This window comes from Sciurus carolinensis, unplaced genomic scaffold (assembly GCF_902686445.1).
Source record: "Sciurus carolinensis unplaced genomic scaffold, mSciCar1.2, whole genome shotgun sequence".
Taxonomy (NCBI): domain Eukaryota; kingdom Metazoa; phylum Chordata; class Mammalia; order Rodentia; family Sciuridae; genus Sciurus; species Sciurus carolinensis.
Window position 1 is genome coordinate 15,364 of NW_025920139.1, and position 13,801 is coordinate 29,164.

The 13,801-nt window shown below is 42.6% G+C and overlaps 1 protein-coding gene across 1 annotated transcript; it reads left to right on the top strand.

The window, feature by feature from the left end:
* Positions 1-9,791: 9,791 nt before the first annotated feature.
* Positions 9,792-13,522, top strand: LOC124974232 (uncharacterized). Its single transcript, XM_047537659.1, has 3 exons — positions 9,792-9,800; positions 11,738-11,834; positions 12,618-13,522. Exons 1-3 carry the CDS (start codon positions 9,792-9,794, stop codon positions 13,520-13,522), a joined length of 1,011 nt encoding a protein of 336 aa, XP_047393615.1.
* The last annotated feature ends 279 nt before the right edge of the window (positions 13,523-13,801 follow it).

Here is a 13,801-nt window from a genome sequence, read left to right on the forward strand (position 1 = left end):
AAGTACAGCTAATATAATAATGGACCTGAGGTTTTAGTACTATTGCATTATCCATAGTATAGCATTTAATATTAACATAATAGCTTCTATAGAGCTTGGATATTGATAAGAGGTATGCAATAGCATCCATAACAAACATAATTCCTGTTATGTAGTCTATTATGCAAAAAAATATCAAAATAAAACACCTCAAGATAATGCGATATCTGTCCTTAGTTATTAATAGTAATACCAATACTACAGCATCCACAATGATATAATAGTTGTCCTTTGGATTGTAGTCCTACTATAGAATCCTCATGACTAGGGCTGCTCTTCGTGAGCTTCACTGGAAGTGAGCAGAGAGGTAAGACAGAGCACTAACTGGAACCAGGATGCAAGATCTCAACAGGCTCCATTAGAAACAAACCATGCCCAGTAACTGAGAGTTCAGAAGGCAGCTGATCAAGCCACATAAAAAGCATCATCTTTGTCCAACTTCTCTGGGAGGAACATGTCACCAATAATGCAACTGCAAAGAAACATTCACCAGTCTTACACAGGGCCCCATGCCACCTGGGATTTGACCCTTCAGATCTGAGTTGCAGTCTTGCACCTGAGACAAACCAGGTGGTCCCTAAGTTCCATGGTCTCTTTGTCAGGATCACCATACCCTGAGTACACAGCTGCAGACATGAGGACATGAGGAGTGACATATGTAGCCTGCACTGCCTTGCTGCTCCTTGCTAACACAAGATCAGAGAGCAAAGTCTGTGTGGTGTGTTTCCAGGGTGTCTCAATCTCACACTGACATTGATTGTTCTGAGATTCACACTGTGCCTTTAATCACTGTATTTGCCTAATTTGGATTTCAGTAGTGAACCTGTGGTAATAATATATCACTTTAAAATTTTTATTTTGTTTACGTTGTTCTAGCTGTCAGAAAAATCATAATTTAAAAAGAATGTGTGTTCTTGTGATTTTTCTATTGAGAGTTTAGCACAATACACCTTTGTCTTGGATGCTCTTCTTAGAAAGGAATAGTACAGCCCTCAGAGCTTGGTGCCTCAGTGTTTAGATCTGGTGATGCTGTGCTTCAGAGTGTGAATGTCAGGACTGGGACAACTGGGTATAGAACCATGTTGAGGATATTGGTAGAAAGATGTATTAGAGGCAAGAGACTAACAGTCAGGTAGGCTTTATTGATATAGTTCTTCATGGTACTTCTTTTTTATTTATTTTTAGTTTTAGTTTTTTAAATTTATTTTTATTGTAAACAAAAGGGATACATCTTGTTTCTCTGTTTGTACATGAAGTAGAGGTATACAAATTGTGTAATCATACATTTACCTAGGGTAGTAGTTTGATTCATTCTGTTATTTTTTCCATTCCCCCTCTCATCCCACCCCTCTTTTCCCTCTATACTGTCCCTCCCTCCATTCTTGTCCCCCTCCCAACCCCTATTATGTGTCATCATCCGCTTATCAGTGAGATCTTTCACTCTTTGGTATTTTGAGATTGTCTTATCTCACTTAGCATGATATTCTCCAATTTCAACCATTTGCCTGCAAATGCCATAATTTTATTATTCTTTATGGCTGAGTAATATTCCATTGTACATATATATCACAGTTTATTTATCCATTCTTCAATTGAAGGACATCTAGGTTGGTTCCACAATCTGGCTATTGTGAATTGAGCAGCTGTGAACATTGATGTGACTGCATCTCAGTAATATGTTGATTTCAAGTCCTTTGGGTATAAGCCAAGGAGTGGGATAGCTGGGTAAAATGGTGATTCCAATCCATGTTTTCTAAGAAAACTCCACACTGCTTTCCAGAGTGGCTGCACTAATTTGCAGGCTTAGAGGTTCTTCTTTTTTAAGACACGAACCTGTTTCCAGTGGAATCAAACCACTCTGGAATCCATTTTTCTGTGATTTATTTTATCTCTTGTTTTGGAGAATTAAGGAATGATCCCAGCAAATCATTTTTTAGGCATTTTCCAAGAGTGATCAATGAAGAGAAACTTATCACTAGATAACATTGTTAGCATAAAGGCTTTTAACAGTGACTTGGAAACTGACTAAAATTCTGCTCATTTCATGGTCCTATCAAGCCTGCCAAAGCTCATACAAGGCTCTTTCTCATTTCTGAAGAAAGTTAGTGGATAGGAAATTTTATCACATAATACCATAATGTCATAAGATTAATACCTACAGGAGCAGGAGGCAAGAGGGAGAATATTCCATGACTTCGATTTCCACCAGCTTAAAAAACAGGGACTATTTACTTTTTTCAAATTTACTGGTGCCTCAGGGTTTACCAAACTCAGCACCATTCAGAGTTGCAGGTCTTCCTTGCAGTGATCCTCACCAATTGTTGCACCCAAGTATATTTCAAAGAACAAAGAGGCATTCAGCTATGTCCTATCCTGGGAGGCCTCCGACAGGGGTGATTGCACATTTGAGTATTGATATTCAAGTCTTTCCAAACCAGTGGTCTATCATCAGACTCTCACCTTTGTGGTAAGGTAATGAGAAGACAATTAGTTCTGTATGCACAAGCAAGATGGTTCTAAGTCTTGAGATGGTTTGCTAATTTTTGAAATTTCTTAATAGAAGGAGATCAGCTTATTGTGTTCATTCAAATGTGGGCACAGAGAACTCAGTGAAACTGAATTAGATTAATGACTATCCCCTGAAGAGGTTGGTTACATAGTCCTTTCTTTATTTTTCAAACTGAATTGTCAGGCTTCTCTCTACTCCAGTAACCTTAGCTATTGAATAAATATTGACTTCTAAGTTGGTTCTTTGTTCTTCTATTGGGGCCTTCTTTCCAAATTTTAGTTAGAAGAATAGAAAGAAACTGTCTTCAGCAACACACACACAAAGAACTGACCTGCTGTGACCTTGAAAAAACAATGCAGATGTTCTCTAAAGAAATAGAGAAAGAGAATTCCACTCCCACAGTTATGACCATGGTATTGAACAAAATTTTGGCAGTTTCACACCATCATTTCACCTTGATAAAAATTGCATTCATGAATTTTTTAACCAAAACATTTTCATCTATGTGCGGCATTTAGAAATGAAAACACAAATGCCAGCTCCTTGCTACTTAATGTGGTCCCTGGCACTTTGCTGCCACACAAACTTTTCCAAATATCTCTAGAATTATAGTAATGCCACTGCTAAGGGACTTTGGAGACAAAAAAATGAGACTTCTCATGACTTCATCTTGGAAGTAAAATACCATGGCTCTTCCTGATTTATTTTTCTTTGAAACCAGATGCTGATGTGGATTCACACTGATGGGGAAGTTACAGGTTTTGGACAATAGAATTCTCTATTGCCAGTGATCCCTTGTTTTGTACTCGCTTCATACAATGGGAAGAAATATTGAAACAATTCTAAATTTCACAGAAAGCATTGAAAGGTCTATGGCACAGGGAGTCTGTCTCTGAAAATCAGTCATGACAAACTTCCAGTGGGCAGATTGGAAACAAGGACAAGGTAGAAGTCAATTTCCCTTCTTTCATTGTTGAACTCACATGATGGTAGAGTTGTATGTCATCCCTTGTCGCTCCCCTTTCTGTGTTGTGTTTTCTGTATATTGGTGAATTACAGACACATGACTCAAACATTAATGTTCTGAAGGAGTACGTATATAAATGGCCTTATATACCTGATGACAACTTCAAAAGCATGTACTAGAATAATCCCAGGGGAATGAATGGCAAAAGTATTCAGGTCTTGTAAGGCATAATGACTTTTTCAGGACCATCCACTTGGCCAGATTGAAGCTGTCTCTCCAAACCAGGTGGGGTGGCTACATCTGGGAGTGTCTGGGGACCAGACTCAGGGTGTGTTGGTGTAACCATTCCCACTTGTGTTTATGTCAAGGGAAGATGGGAGAAACCTGCATCTCAGTGGGCCATTAGAATTATCTTGTGTGACAAAGGGCTTTGGGTATGGAGTCTTCAAGAAAGTGACCTCTCTTCCTTGGCAGTACAACACACAGAAATTGGAACCATAGTAGCTAGGCACACACGTTCCATATAAACTCCCATTCTGCTCACTTGTGTTGAGACAGCAAGTCCAGAGTCATGAGTTCTGGTTGTCTACTCATCTTTGGATGATTATTTCTTAGGAAAATTCCTAGAAAGGGGCCTTTCCAAAGATTGAAAGAGCTGTATCAGAGTTGGGACCAACAACTCTTGTGATATTTCCCAAGAAGACTGGAGGTGAAACAGGAAAGGCCTTTGGAAGTGAGTAGAACCTAGCCCTCCACTCAGATTTCCATTTAGATAGCACCAGACTCTCAGAAGTTTTTGTCTATGTGTGTTTATATTTGTTTCTCATATTTGTGACTCATTGAATTTGATGTTGATCAAGCTGTGATAATATTATTTAAAAGAATGCCAACTTACATCATTTCCTCCACACCTCAGAGAGACATAACTACATATTGAGTACCAATTAGTACTTCAAAACCGTAGTAACTATACTTCATAGCAAGTCTTCGCTAAACACCTTAAGAGTCTTTTTACCTACCTCAGAGAGCCTGCAATACACCCCTCAGAGAAAACCTTTGTCTCATCACAGAGACCTTTCCTATACACTGAAATTAGCCCTTTTATTCACTTAAGTGAACACTTATACTCTCATCAATAAGCCTTCCTGCAAACTCATAAAGCCCTCCTACACCCATAAGAGGGCCCTCCCTCCATTTCAGAGAGCCCACCCTACATAAAAATGAGAATCCACTTAAAATCTCAGAGAATCTTTTCTTCACACCTCAAGCTCACTTCCCTACACTTCTAAATAATGACTCCCTACTAATACCAAGAACCTTTTCTACACACCTCAAATTCCCATTCATATACCCCATTGGGACACTGCCTCCACACTTTATTCAGCAACACTTATACAACTCAGAAAGCCTTTTCTATACACCTGAGAGAGTACTCCCTATAAATTCCACTGAGATGTTAATTCAAACCTCAGAAATCCCATGGTACAAACAACAACACACCATACTACACAACTCGGATTCAGCTTACTGCTCACCAAAATGCCCTCTCTACTCATTTCTGAGGGTTGACCTGACACACCTCTCAGAGAAGAATCTGGATTCACTGATGAGTGACCTTCTTAAACAATGTAGGGATTTCCCCTATTATACTCAAAGAGTACTCCCATTACATCTCATTGTGTTCTACCTAGTCTTATCAGATAGATTTTATTATTCATTTCTGAGGGCCCTAACTATACAACAGAGAGCACTCCTATGTAGACAAAAGTCCTTCTAAACCCCTCATAGATTCCTCCTGCACACTTAATAGAGGCCTCCCTACACACCTCAAATCATCTACACTACAAATCTCAGAGGACCTTCCCTTCACACTTCTCTGAACATGTCCTATATATATAGCAGTCACCTGTCCACACAATTCAGAGCCCTGCCTACTCATATCAAATGCTCTTTCTACAGAATTCAGATGGCCATCCATACACACCTTAGACACATATCCTACACACATTATTTATCAACCTCTCTATCAATGTTGGGACCAGAGAACAGTTGCTGCACACCAGACACCATGCCTCTACACACATCAGAATGCCATAATTTCACTATTCAGAGGGTCCTGTGACACACCTCATAGAGACCTCCTTTCAAACTTCAGTTTGTCCTTATTTATCTCAGAGATCTCTCCTTACTCATCATAGATGTCCACAAATACACACCTCAGCTAGCTCTTAGTTTTTACCAGTGTGCAACCATACTATATACCTCATTCAACAGTTTCCCTACAATTCTCAGAGAGGATCCCATACAAACCTCAGAGTGCCCTTTCAACAAACTTTTAAAAACCCTACCTACACATCTCTTGTAGCCCTCAAATCTAGTCAAAAACCCCTCCATATTTACCTCCAAAAGCCAAAACTACAAACCTAAAATAACCCCCAATATATTCTTCTGAGTGTCCTACCTATACACCTCAGAGATTCTTCTATCCTCAAATATTCCCGTTATCACACCTGAGTTTCTTCTTGCTACCCATATCAGAGATCTCACTATTTACTGTAGCAGTCCCTCTGTATATAACTGAGATAACTTTTTTACTATGTCAAACAGGCCTCCTACTCCCATCATAGATTCCTCTGCCCACCTAATATAGACCTCCCTACACACCTCTGAGAGCCCTTCAATCACACACCCAAGTGCTATCCCTCTGAATTTCAATTAGACCTCACTACACACCTCAGTAAACCTACATGGCAAAGCTCAGAGTCCAGCATACTCATCTCCATGATTCCTAACTACAGACCATATAGGTCACCCTCCCACACTTCATGGGGCCCTCCCTTCTATATCAATTTGTCTTCCTTACTCACCTAACAGAGTTCTCACTACTCACATCAAAAAAACCTACAAACACAACTAAATGAGCCATTTCTACTCATCTCAGTGCACCCTATCTATATACCTGATTGAGCCCTCCCAAATCAATTGAAAGGATCCACACACACTACTTGTAGCTCTCTAACACACATTATAGAACCATCCTGCACACCTCATGAAGTCCACAAAATGCATCTCAGAGGCCACATGCTACCAACTTCAGAGAGACTTTTCTACATATCTTAGTTTAAAAAAGTGTACCCTTCATACTCAAACCTGGAGCACTTCCTACACACATCAGAGAAGTCCCTACAAAACTCAGTGAATAAAATCATACTTTTGTGCAAGAAGAAATAATGTTTCTTTGCAAGACCTCTATAAACACCTCAAAGAGCCATTATACTCACCTCACTGAGGCCTCAGTATACACACCTCAGAAAACACTTTGACTCTCGAGTATGGCCTTCCCTATACACTATAAATACTATTACTCTGAAACTAACCCTAACCCTAAGTTAAACCTACTTCCTACCTACATGCCACAGAGTTCTCTCTGACCTTGAAACAAACCATGACTTGACTTGACTCTGACTCTAAACCCTAAACCTAGGTCTAACCTAACCCTAAACTTACAGTGTTCTCCTTTCTATGCCAGTTTTTTTCTCCCTACTAATCTTGCCAAACTCTTACTACTCATCTCAAATGGCCCTCCAAACACAGTTCACTGAGTTATTTCTACAATTTCCAGTGCACAAACCCTGTGAAATGCTGTCAGTCATCCCAACTCTTTTCAGAGGGCCCACTCACACACAAAAAGGAGTCCTACGACAAACATCATATAGCCCTCTTTCACAATTCATACACACCTCCTTATACAGCTCAGCAGCTGCAGACTACCAATTGTAGAGACCCCTCTCTTCACACATCATCATATGCTCCATAAACATCAATGGAAACCATTCTTGTATCAAGAGTACTACCTAGGTGTGTAGAGAACTTCAGGTAGACATCCATATATATCTTACTGAGTACAAACTATATTCCTATATGAGACATTTGTACTAACTATACTTTGATGTGGTGCTCTTTAAACACTTTGTAGAGAATTTCTACTCACCTCAGAGAGTCTTTACTACACATCTCAGAAAGCTCTTTCCATTTGCCTCAGAGGTCTTTCCTATATAATGCCAAAGTCCTACCTATACAGTTATGTGAGCCCTCCAACTCATAGCCAGAAGTCCACTGACAAACCTTACAAATCCCCCTACACCTTTCAGAAGGTCCTACCTACATACCTCAGAGAGACCTCTTTGCACAACGTAAACCTGTTTTAACACCCCAGAGAACATTTCCTACACACCAAAAACTCATTCCTCTACACATCTAAATAATCCCACCCTACTCACATCAAGAGTCCTTCCTACACACCTCAAAGTGCCATCCATAAACAGTTTAAGGATGATTCCTTCATACTTTATTGAGCAACAACCAAAAACTCAGATATCCCCCCACATACATCCCAGCAAACACTCCCGATTAACACCAGAGAGATGTTAATTCAAACCTCAGAATGCTCATACTACACACCTCAACCAGTGCTACATACACAACACAGACAGATCTTACTTCTATGCAAAACTTTCCTTACTCATCACTGGGTGTTGCATATACACACTTAAGAGAGCCCTCATCATTCTCCATTGAAAGCCCTCACAAACACTTCAGAGATTTCTGTTACTATCCTCAAAAATGCCTCCCATATAAACAGTGTGTTCTTCCTGTGCATATCAAAGAAATCTCACTCTTCACTTCAGGGAATCTTCCCTCCACAACTGTGATAACATCTCTACTCAGTCATAAGGCCACTTACAACCCCATAGATTACTTGGCATATCTAATAGAAACCTCTCTACACACCTATAAGAGCCTTCATTCGCACATCAGAATTCCATCCTCATGCATTTAATCAAGCCCTCACTATACACCTCAGAGAACCTACACTACAAAGCTCAGAGGGTCTTCCCTACACACCTCAGCAAATCTGACCTACACATGACATAGGACCTCCCTTCAAACTTCGTAAGGTTCTCCCTTCTTCTTCAGTTTTTTTCTCCCTACTTCTCTTACATAGCTCTCATTACTTAGCTAAAAAGGCCCTTCAGAAACAACTCACTGAGTCCTCTCTATTCATCTCAGCACACATTCTTTAGACAGCTGAGTAGCCCCTCCCAACTCACTTCAGAAGGACCAGCCACAAACATCATAGAGACCTCTGACACATATCAAAGATCTCTTCTACAGATCTTATAGAAGTCCCTCACAAAGATCAGAGATTGCAAGCTACCAACCTCAGAGAGTCCTCTCTACACACCTCAAAGTAACCTTCATTCACATGAAAGGAAGTCCTTTCTACTTATCTCAACAGCAGACTCTACACACCTCAGAGAGACTATCCTACAAATAACAGCAAGTACAAATTAGATTCCTTTAAAAGCTCTCTTTACTAACTACACTTCATTTCAGTACTCTGCATCCCTCAGAAAGTCCATCTACTCACCTCAGAAAACCCTCAATACATGCCTAAGGGAGTCCTTTCAATTCACAACAGAGGTCTTCCCTATGCATTCAAAATACTGATCCCAACCCATAATCCAACCCTAACTCTAACCCTAGCACTGAGTCCACCATGACCTTAATACATTACTAATCTAATGCTAATCTTAACCTTAACCTCATAGAGCCTTCCCTTCTACATCAGTTTTTTCTCCCTACTCATGTCACAGAGCTCTTGTATGTCAGGGGCAGGCTCTGAGGGCCCCAGAGCCGCACCATGGCCTGATCTCTAAGATGGCACCTGGCAGCTTGCCAGACATAGCTGCACTCATAAACAAGTTTTAGGAAGTAACTCTGGTTGGCTGTTGTACATGAGGCAATCCTGGTATCTCCCTGGAGACTGTTCCTTGATAGGCTGACTTTCCTGGTAGTCTACTCTCTGATAGGCTGATGTTCTCAATATAAGTCGGAGACCTGTGGAATAAAGTCCCTTTTTGGTTCCTGTGCTCAAGAAAAGCTTACGTGTTGTGATTGCCCACTGCCTGCGGGCGGTGGGCGATCATAAGTGGTGCCAAAACCCGGGACCTCGAGTTATAAAGAAGAAACTGATCAGATAAATATAGGGAAAGTAAAGTACAGTCTGGCCAGGTTAAAGTTTGCTGGATAAGCGAGGAGTTAAAGCTCGCAGGGTAAGCGACGAGTTAAAGTTCGCTGGGTAAGCCACGAGTTAAAGTTTGCTCAATAAGCCACGAGTTAAAGTTTGCTGGATAAGTGATGAGTTAAAGTTCACGGGAAGCAACAGAGTTAAAGTTCGAGGGAAGCGAGGAGTTAAAGTTCGCGGGTTAAGCGATGGAGATTGTAAGTGCTTTTGCTTTTGTTTTGCTAGTTAAAGTGCTTTGCATTCTGTTAGTTAAATAGAGAAAAATGGGCACTGAATTGTCACGAATGCGCATGGAAGGTCCCTTAAAGGATTTGCTCCGGGCCAATGGAGTTCCTCTTGAAACTAAAACAGCCCAAACCAAATGCATAGAGGCCATAAAACAAGGGGAAGAGGTTTTGGAGGAAATAAAAGAGGAAAGGTCTAAAGCATCAGAAAGGGCATCAATAAGATCAGAGACAGACAAGGAAAATGAAACTGGGTGTGAGGATAGTTCAGATGAAGAGGAGGATTTACTATGTAAAACAAAAAATCTTGCTATTACAGGATCTACTAAAGAAAAGATGGGGCAAACACACACCACACATGGTGACCCTGTGCTCTCAGCTCTTAGACTCATGCTGAAGAGTAGCAGCCTTGAGTGGTCTGATACACAGGCGGAAAAAGCCTGGGACACCTTTAAGAGGGAAATCAGTTTAGGGGAGGGTCCCCCATTAAGAGTCTGCCATACGTTATCCGCCCTTAAGGCCTGCTTCTCTCCAGGACCTCCCAAAGGGGGCTCCAAGTTTCTCCCCAAAGAGCCGTCACCTAAAGAACCGCCGGTTCCTCACCATTGCATCTCCTTCCAGAAACTCACAAACTCTAACCTCCCCCCTCCCTGTAGGGCCTTCCCGGTAAATGTTAAAATGTTAGTTTTGGAAGGAATGACTACTGATCACAAATTGGCCTGTGCAGTGATGAAAGATGGCTCCATGGGAAGGTGGATTGTGGCTACCAAAGATATTGGCACACAACTTCCGCAAGTGAGCGGGCAGATGGAAAGGGATTCCTTATCTTCAAGTCTCTTCTTTCTTGCACTTCTCTGCTCTTCCTGCAAATGCCTCCTTCTTCTCCCCCTCTTAATCCCTCCTCCTCCTCCAACTTTGACTCAGCTGTTTCTGCTTCCATTCCCCAGTCCAGCCCACCTAGTCCTCCTGCCATGAGGTCCCACGTACACCAGTGGGTAGGGAGTAACCAGCCCAACCATCAGTGGCATGTCCTAGTAAGGAGTATGATATAGTAGCCCCAGGCCCAACAAGTATTGGGAGTTAATTGTTTCATAATTTTCTGTGTCCAAACCTGAATTGATTACTAACCAGGATTAAGGGTTAAAATGCCCTAGGCACCAAGTTTCTGCTGGAAAATTTTAGCTCCTTTCAGATCCAAATCTCAGTCAAAGTTTACATTGAAATGTAAATAGAGAAAGCCTGAAGGCTCAGTAGGAGACTGGTCTCAAACCCAAGAAAAAACAATAGAGAAAAATAAAGAGCAAAAAGTCCTACCTGAACTCCAGCAAAAGTAAATTTTATGGTGCTTTACAAAGTAATTAACGGCCGTAACATTTTCCCAGGACTCTTGTTTTTTCTGAATTCTACATTTTTTTTGAGCTCATGATGAAAGGCCCCTGCTCCATGTCTTAAATCCATGACCTAGGTCACTCTACCCAACCCTCCTGGGAAGGTTGCACGACCTACCCGGAGATCGTTAAACTGATAAACAGGTTGAGAAAGAACAGGGCGGTTGGGAAAGCACAGATCATCGGGTCCCAGGGCATGCCTGAACAAATAGGAACTGATAAGCAGGAACTATAAAAATGTCAAGCAAAAATTGTGGTTTTTCCGGGAATATAGTACGAAAACAACCTTACCCTTTAGGTGACCTATGTGCTGGATTCAAAATAGCCAATAAGAAACCTGTTGCTTACCCCGCGCACGAAACCTGCCTCTTTACCCTATAAAAAACCTGTACCCCAAAGCTGGGTGTGCCAGTTCACCAAAGCTCCAGCTGAGGTTTTGCTGAGCACCCGCAGGTGCCTGTGTATCAATAAACAGCCTCTTGCACTTGCAGCCAGTGTCTTCGTGTGATCTTCCTTGGACAGGGGGACAGAGGGTCTTTCATCTGGAGGTTTCACCGAGATCGGTGTTCTTGCTGCCCCAAATCCCTGCCCAAGGAACTTCTGGAAGACATACTGGGAGGTAAGCTGGCCAGCTCGAGCTCGTTGTCGTGTTGTCATATTTATTGAATCTCTGCATGTCTGTTTCCACGTCTCTTGAGTGCAGCGTTAGTCTGATCATGCGTGGTCACTTTGTACTTTGGGCAGCCCGAGAAGGAGTTGACGAACTCAGACTTCTCCCCTACCACCCTGGGAGACGTCCCAGGGGACCTAAGTGCCCGATTCTTCGGGATTCCACACATATCCGAGGGATACATCACCTTGTTTTTTGGCCAGAGGGACTTACGCTCTCCGACACCACTTGGTACTTTCGGTTTGTGCCGAAGACGCGCAGCGTTTGTGATCTGTTGTCTTATCTTTGTTCTCTTGTGCTGTCTTGTCTTTGTTCTCTTGTGCCTGTTTCTTAACTTCCTTTCCGCTAGCGAGACTGAAATGGGGCAATCCATGGTAACCCCCCTGAGTCTCACCCTCGACCATTGGCAAGACGTCCGAAACCGTGCCAGCAACTTGTCGGTCGAGGTCAAAAAGAAGAAGTGGGTAACCCTCTGCACCTCTGAATGGCCAACCTTCAACGTAGGCTGGCCCAAAGAAGGGTCCTTTAATCCCGATCTTGTTTCACAGGTCAAATCCCACATCTTCACTCCAGGCCCTAGAGGACATCCTGACCAAGTTCCATACATCGTGACTTGGGAAGACCTGGTTTTTGACCCACCACCATGGGTCACCCCCTTCTCTACCCCAAAACCCCTCCTCTCTTCCCTTCCTAATGAGCCCTCCCTTCCCCCTTCCACTCCTCTTATTCCAGTCCCTCCTCAGACTGCCCAAACCTCTGGACTATACCCTATACTGGATAAATCCAAGCCCTCAGTTCCTCCTAAGTCAAAACCTTGGACTGTCCTTCCGCCCGAGGAGAATACCTTGATAGACCTACTAACAGAGGAACCCCCACCTTACCATCCTCAACCTCTCCCTGACCCCAACCCTCATCCGGATTCCTCCGAAGAGGATGAGGAACCCCCAACTGCTGGGACCCTCCCAGACCCCTCTCTGATGGTGGGAAGACTCCGGGGGCGCAAGGAGCCTACAACTTCTGGGGAAACCTCAAAGACTTTCCCCTTGAGACAGACTGGAGGCCCCAATGGTCAATATCAATACTGGCCTTTCTCTGCCTCCGACCTTTATAACTGGAAAACCCATAACCCTTCCTTCTCGAATGACCCTGTAGCCTTAACCTCTTTGATTGAGTCCATTCTAGTGACCCACCAACCGACCTGGGATGACTGCCAGCAGCTTCTCCAGACTCTCCTCACCTCCAAGGAGAGACAAAAAGTCTTATTAGAAGCCCGTAAAAATGTTCCTGGGGACAATGGGCGTCCCACCCAACTCCCCAATCTGATTAATAAGGCTTTTCCCTTGACGCAGCCTGATTGGGATTACAACACTGATGAAGGTAGGAACCACCTACGTCTCTATCGCCAGTTACTCAGAGCGGGTCTCCATGGGGCTGGACGAAGGCCCACCAATTTGGCTCAGGTAAGACAAACTGTTCAGAGGGCGGACGAAACCCCTACTGCATTTCTAGAAAGATTGAAGGAGGCATATCGAAGGTTTACTCCTTTCGACTCAGATAGTGAGGAACAGAAAGGCAATGTCTCTATGGCATTCATTTGGCAATCTGCCCGTGACATTAGAAGCAAGCTAAAAAGGTAGGATAATCTGCAGGATTTCTCCCTAGCAGATTTGTTAAAGGAAGCAGAAAAGATTTACAATAAGAGAGAAACTCCAGAAGAAAAAGAAGAGAGGATTAGGAAAATGCAGGAGGAAAGGGATTTGAGTTACCAAGAGGAATTAGATGAGAGGGATCGAAAGCGTAATAAAGAAATGAGTAAAGTACTGGCCGCAATAGCTCAGACAGGGCCACAAGAGACTAGGCCAGGGAAAGAAAGGGGACGAAGCAGGCCCCAAGTGGAACGCGACCAATGCGCCTAC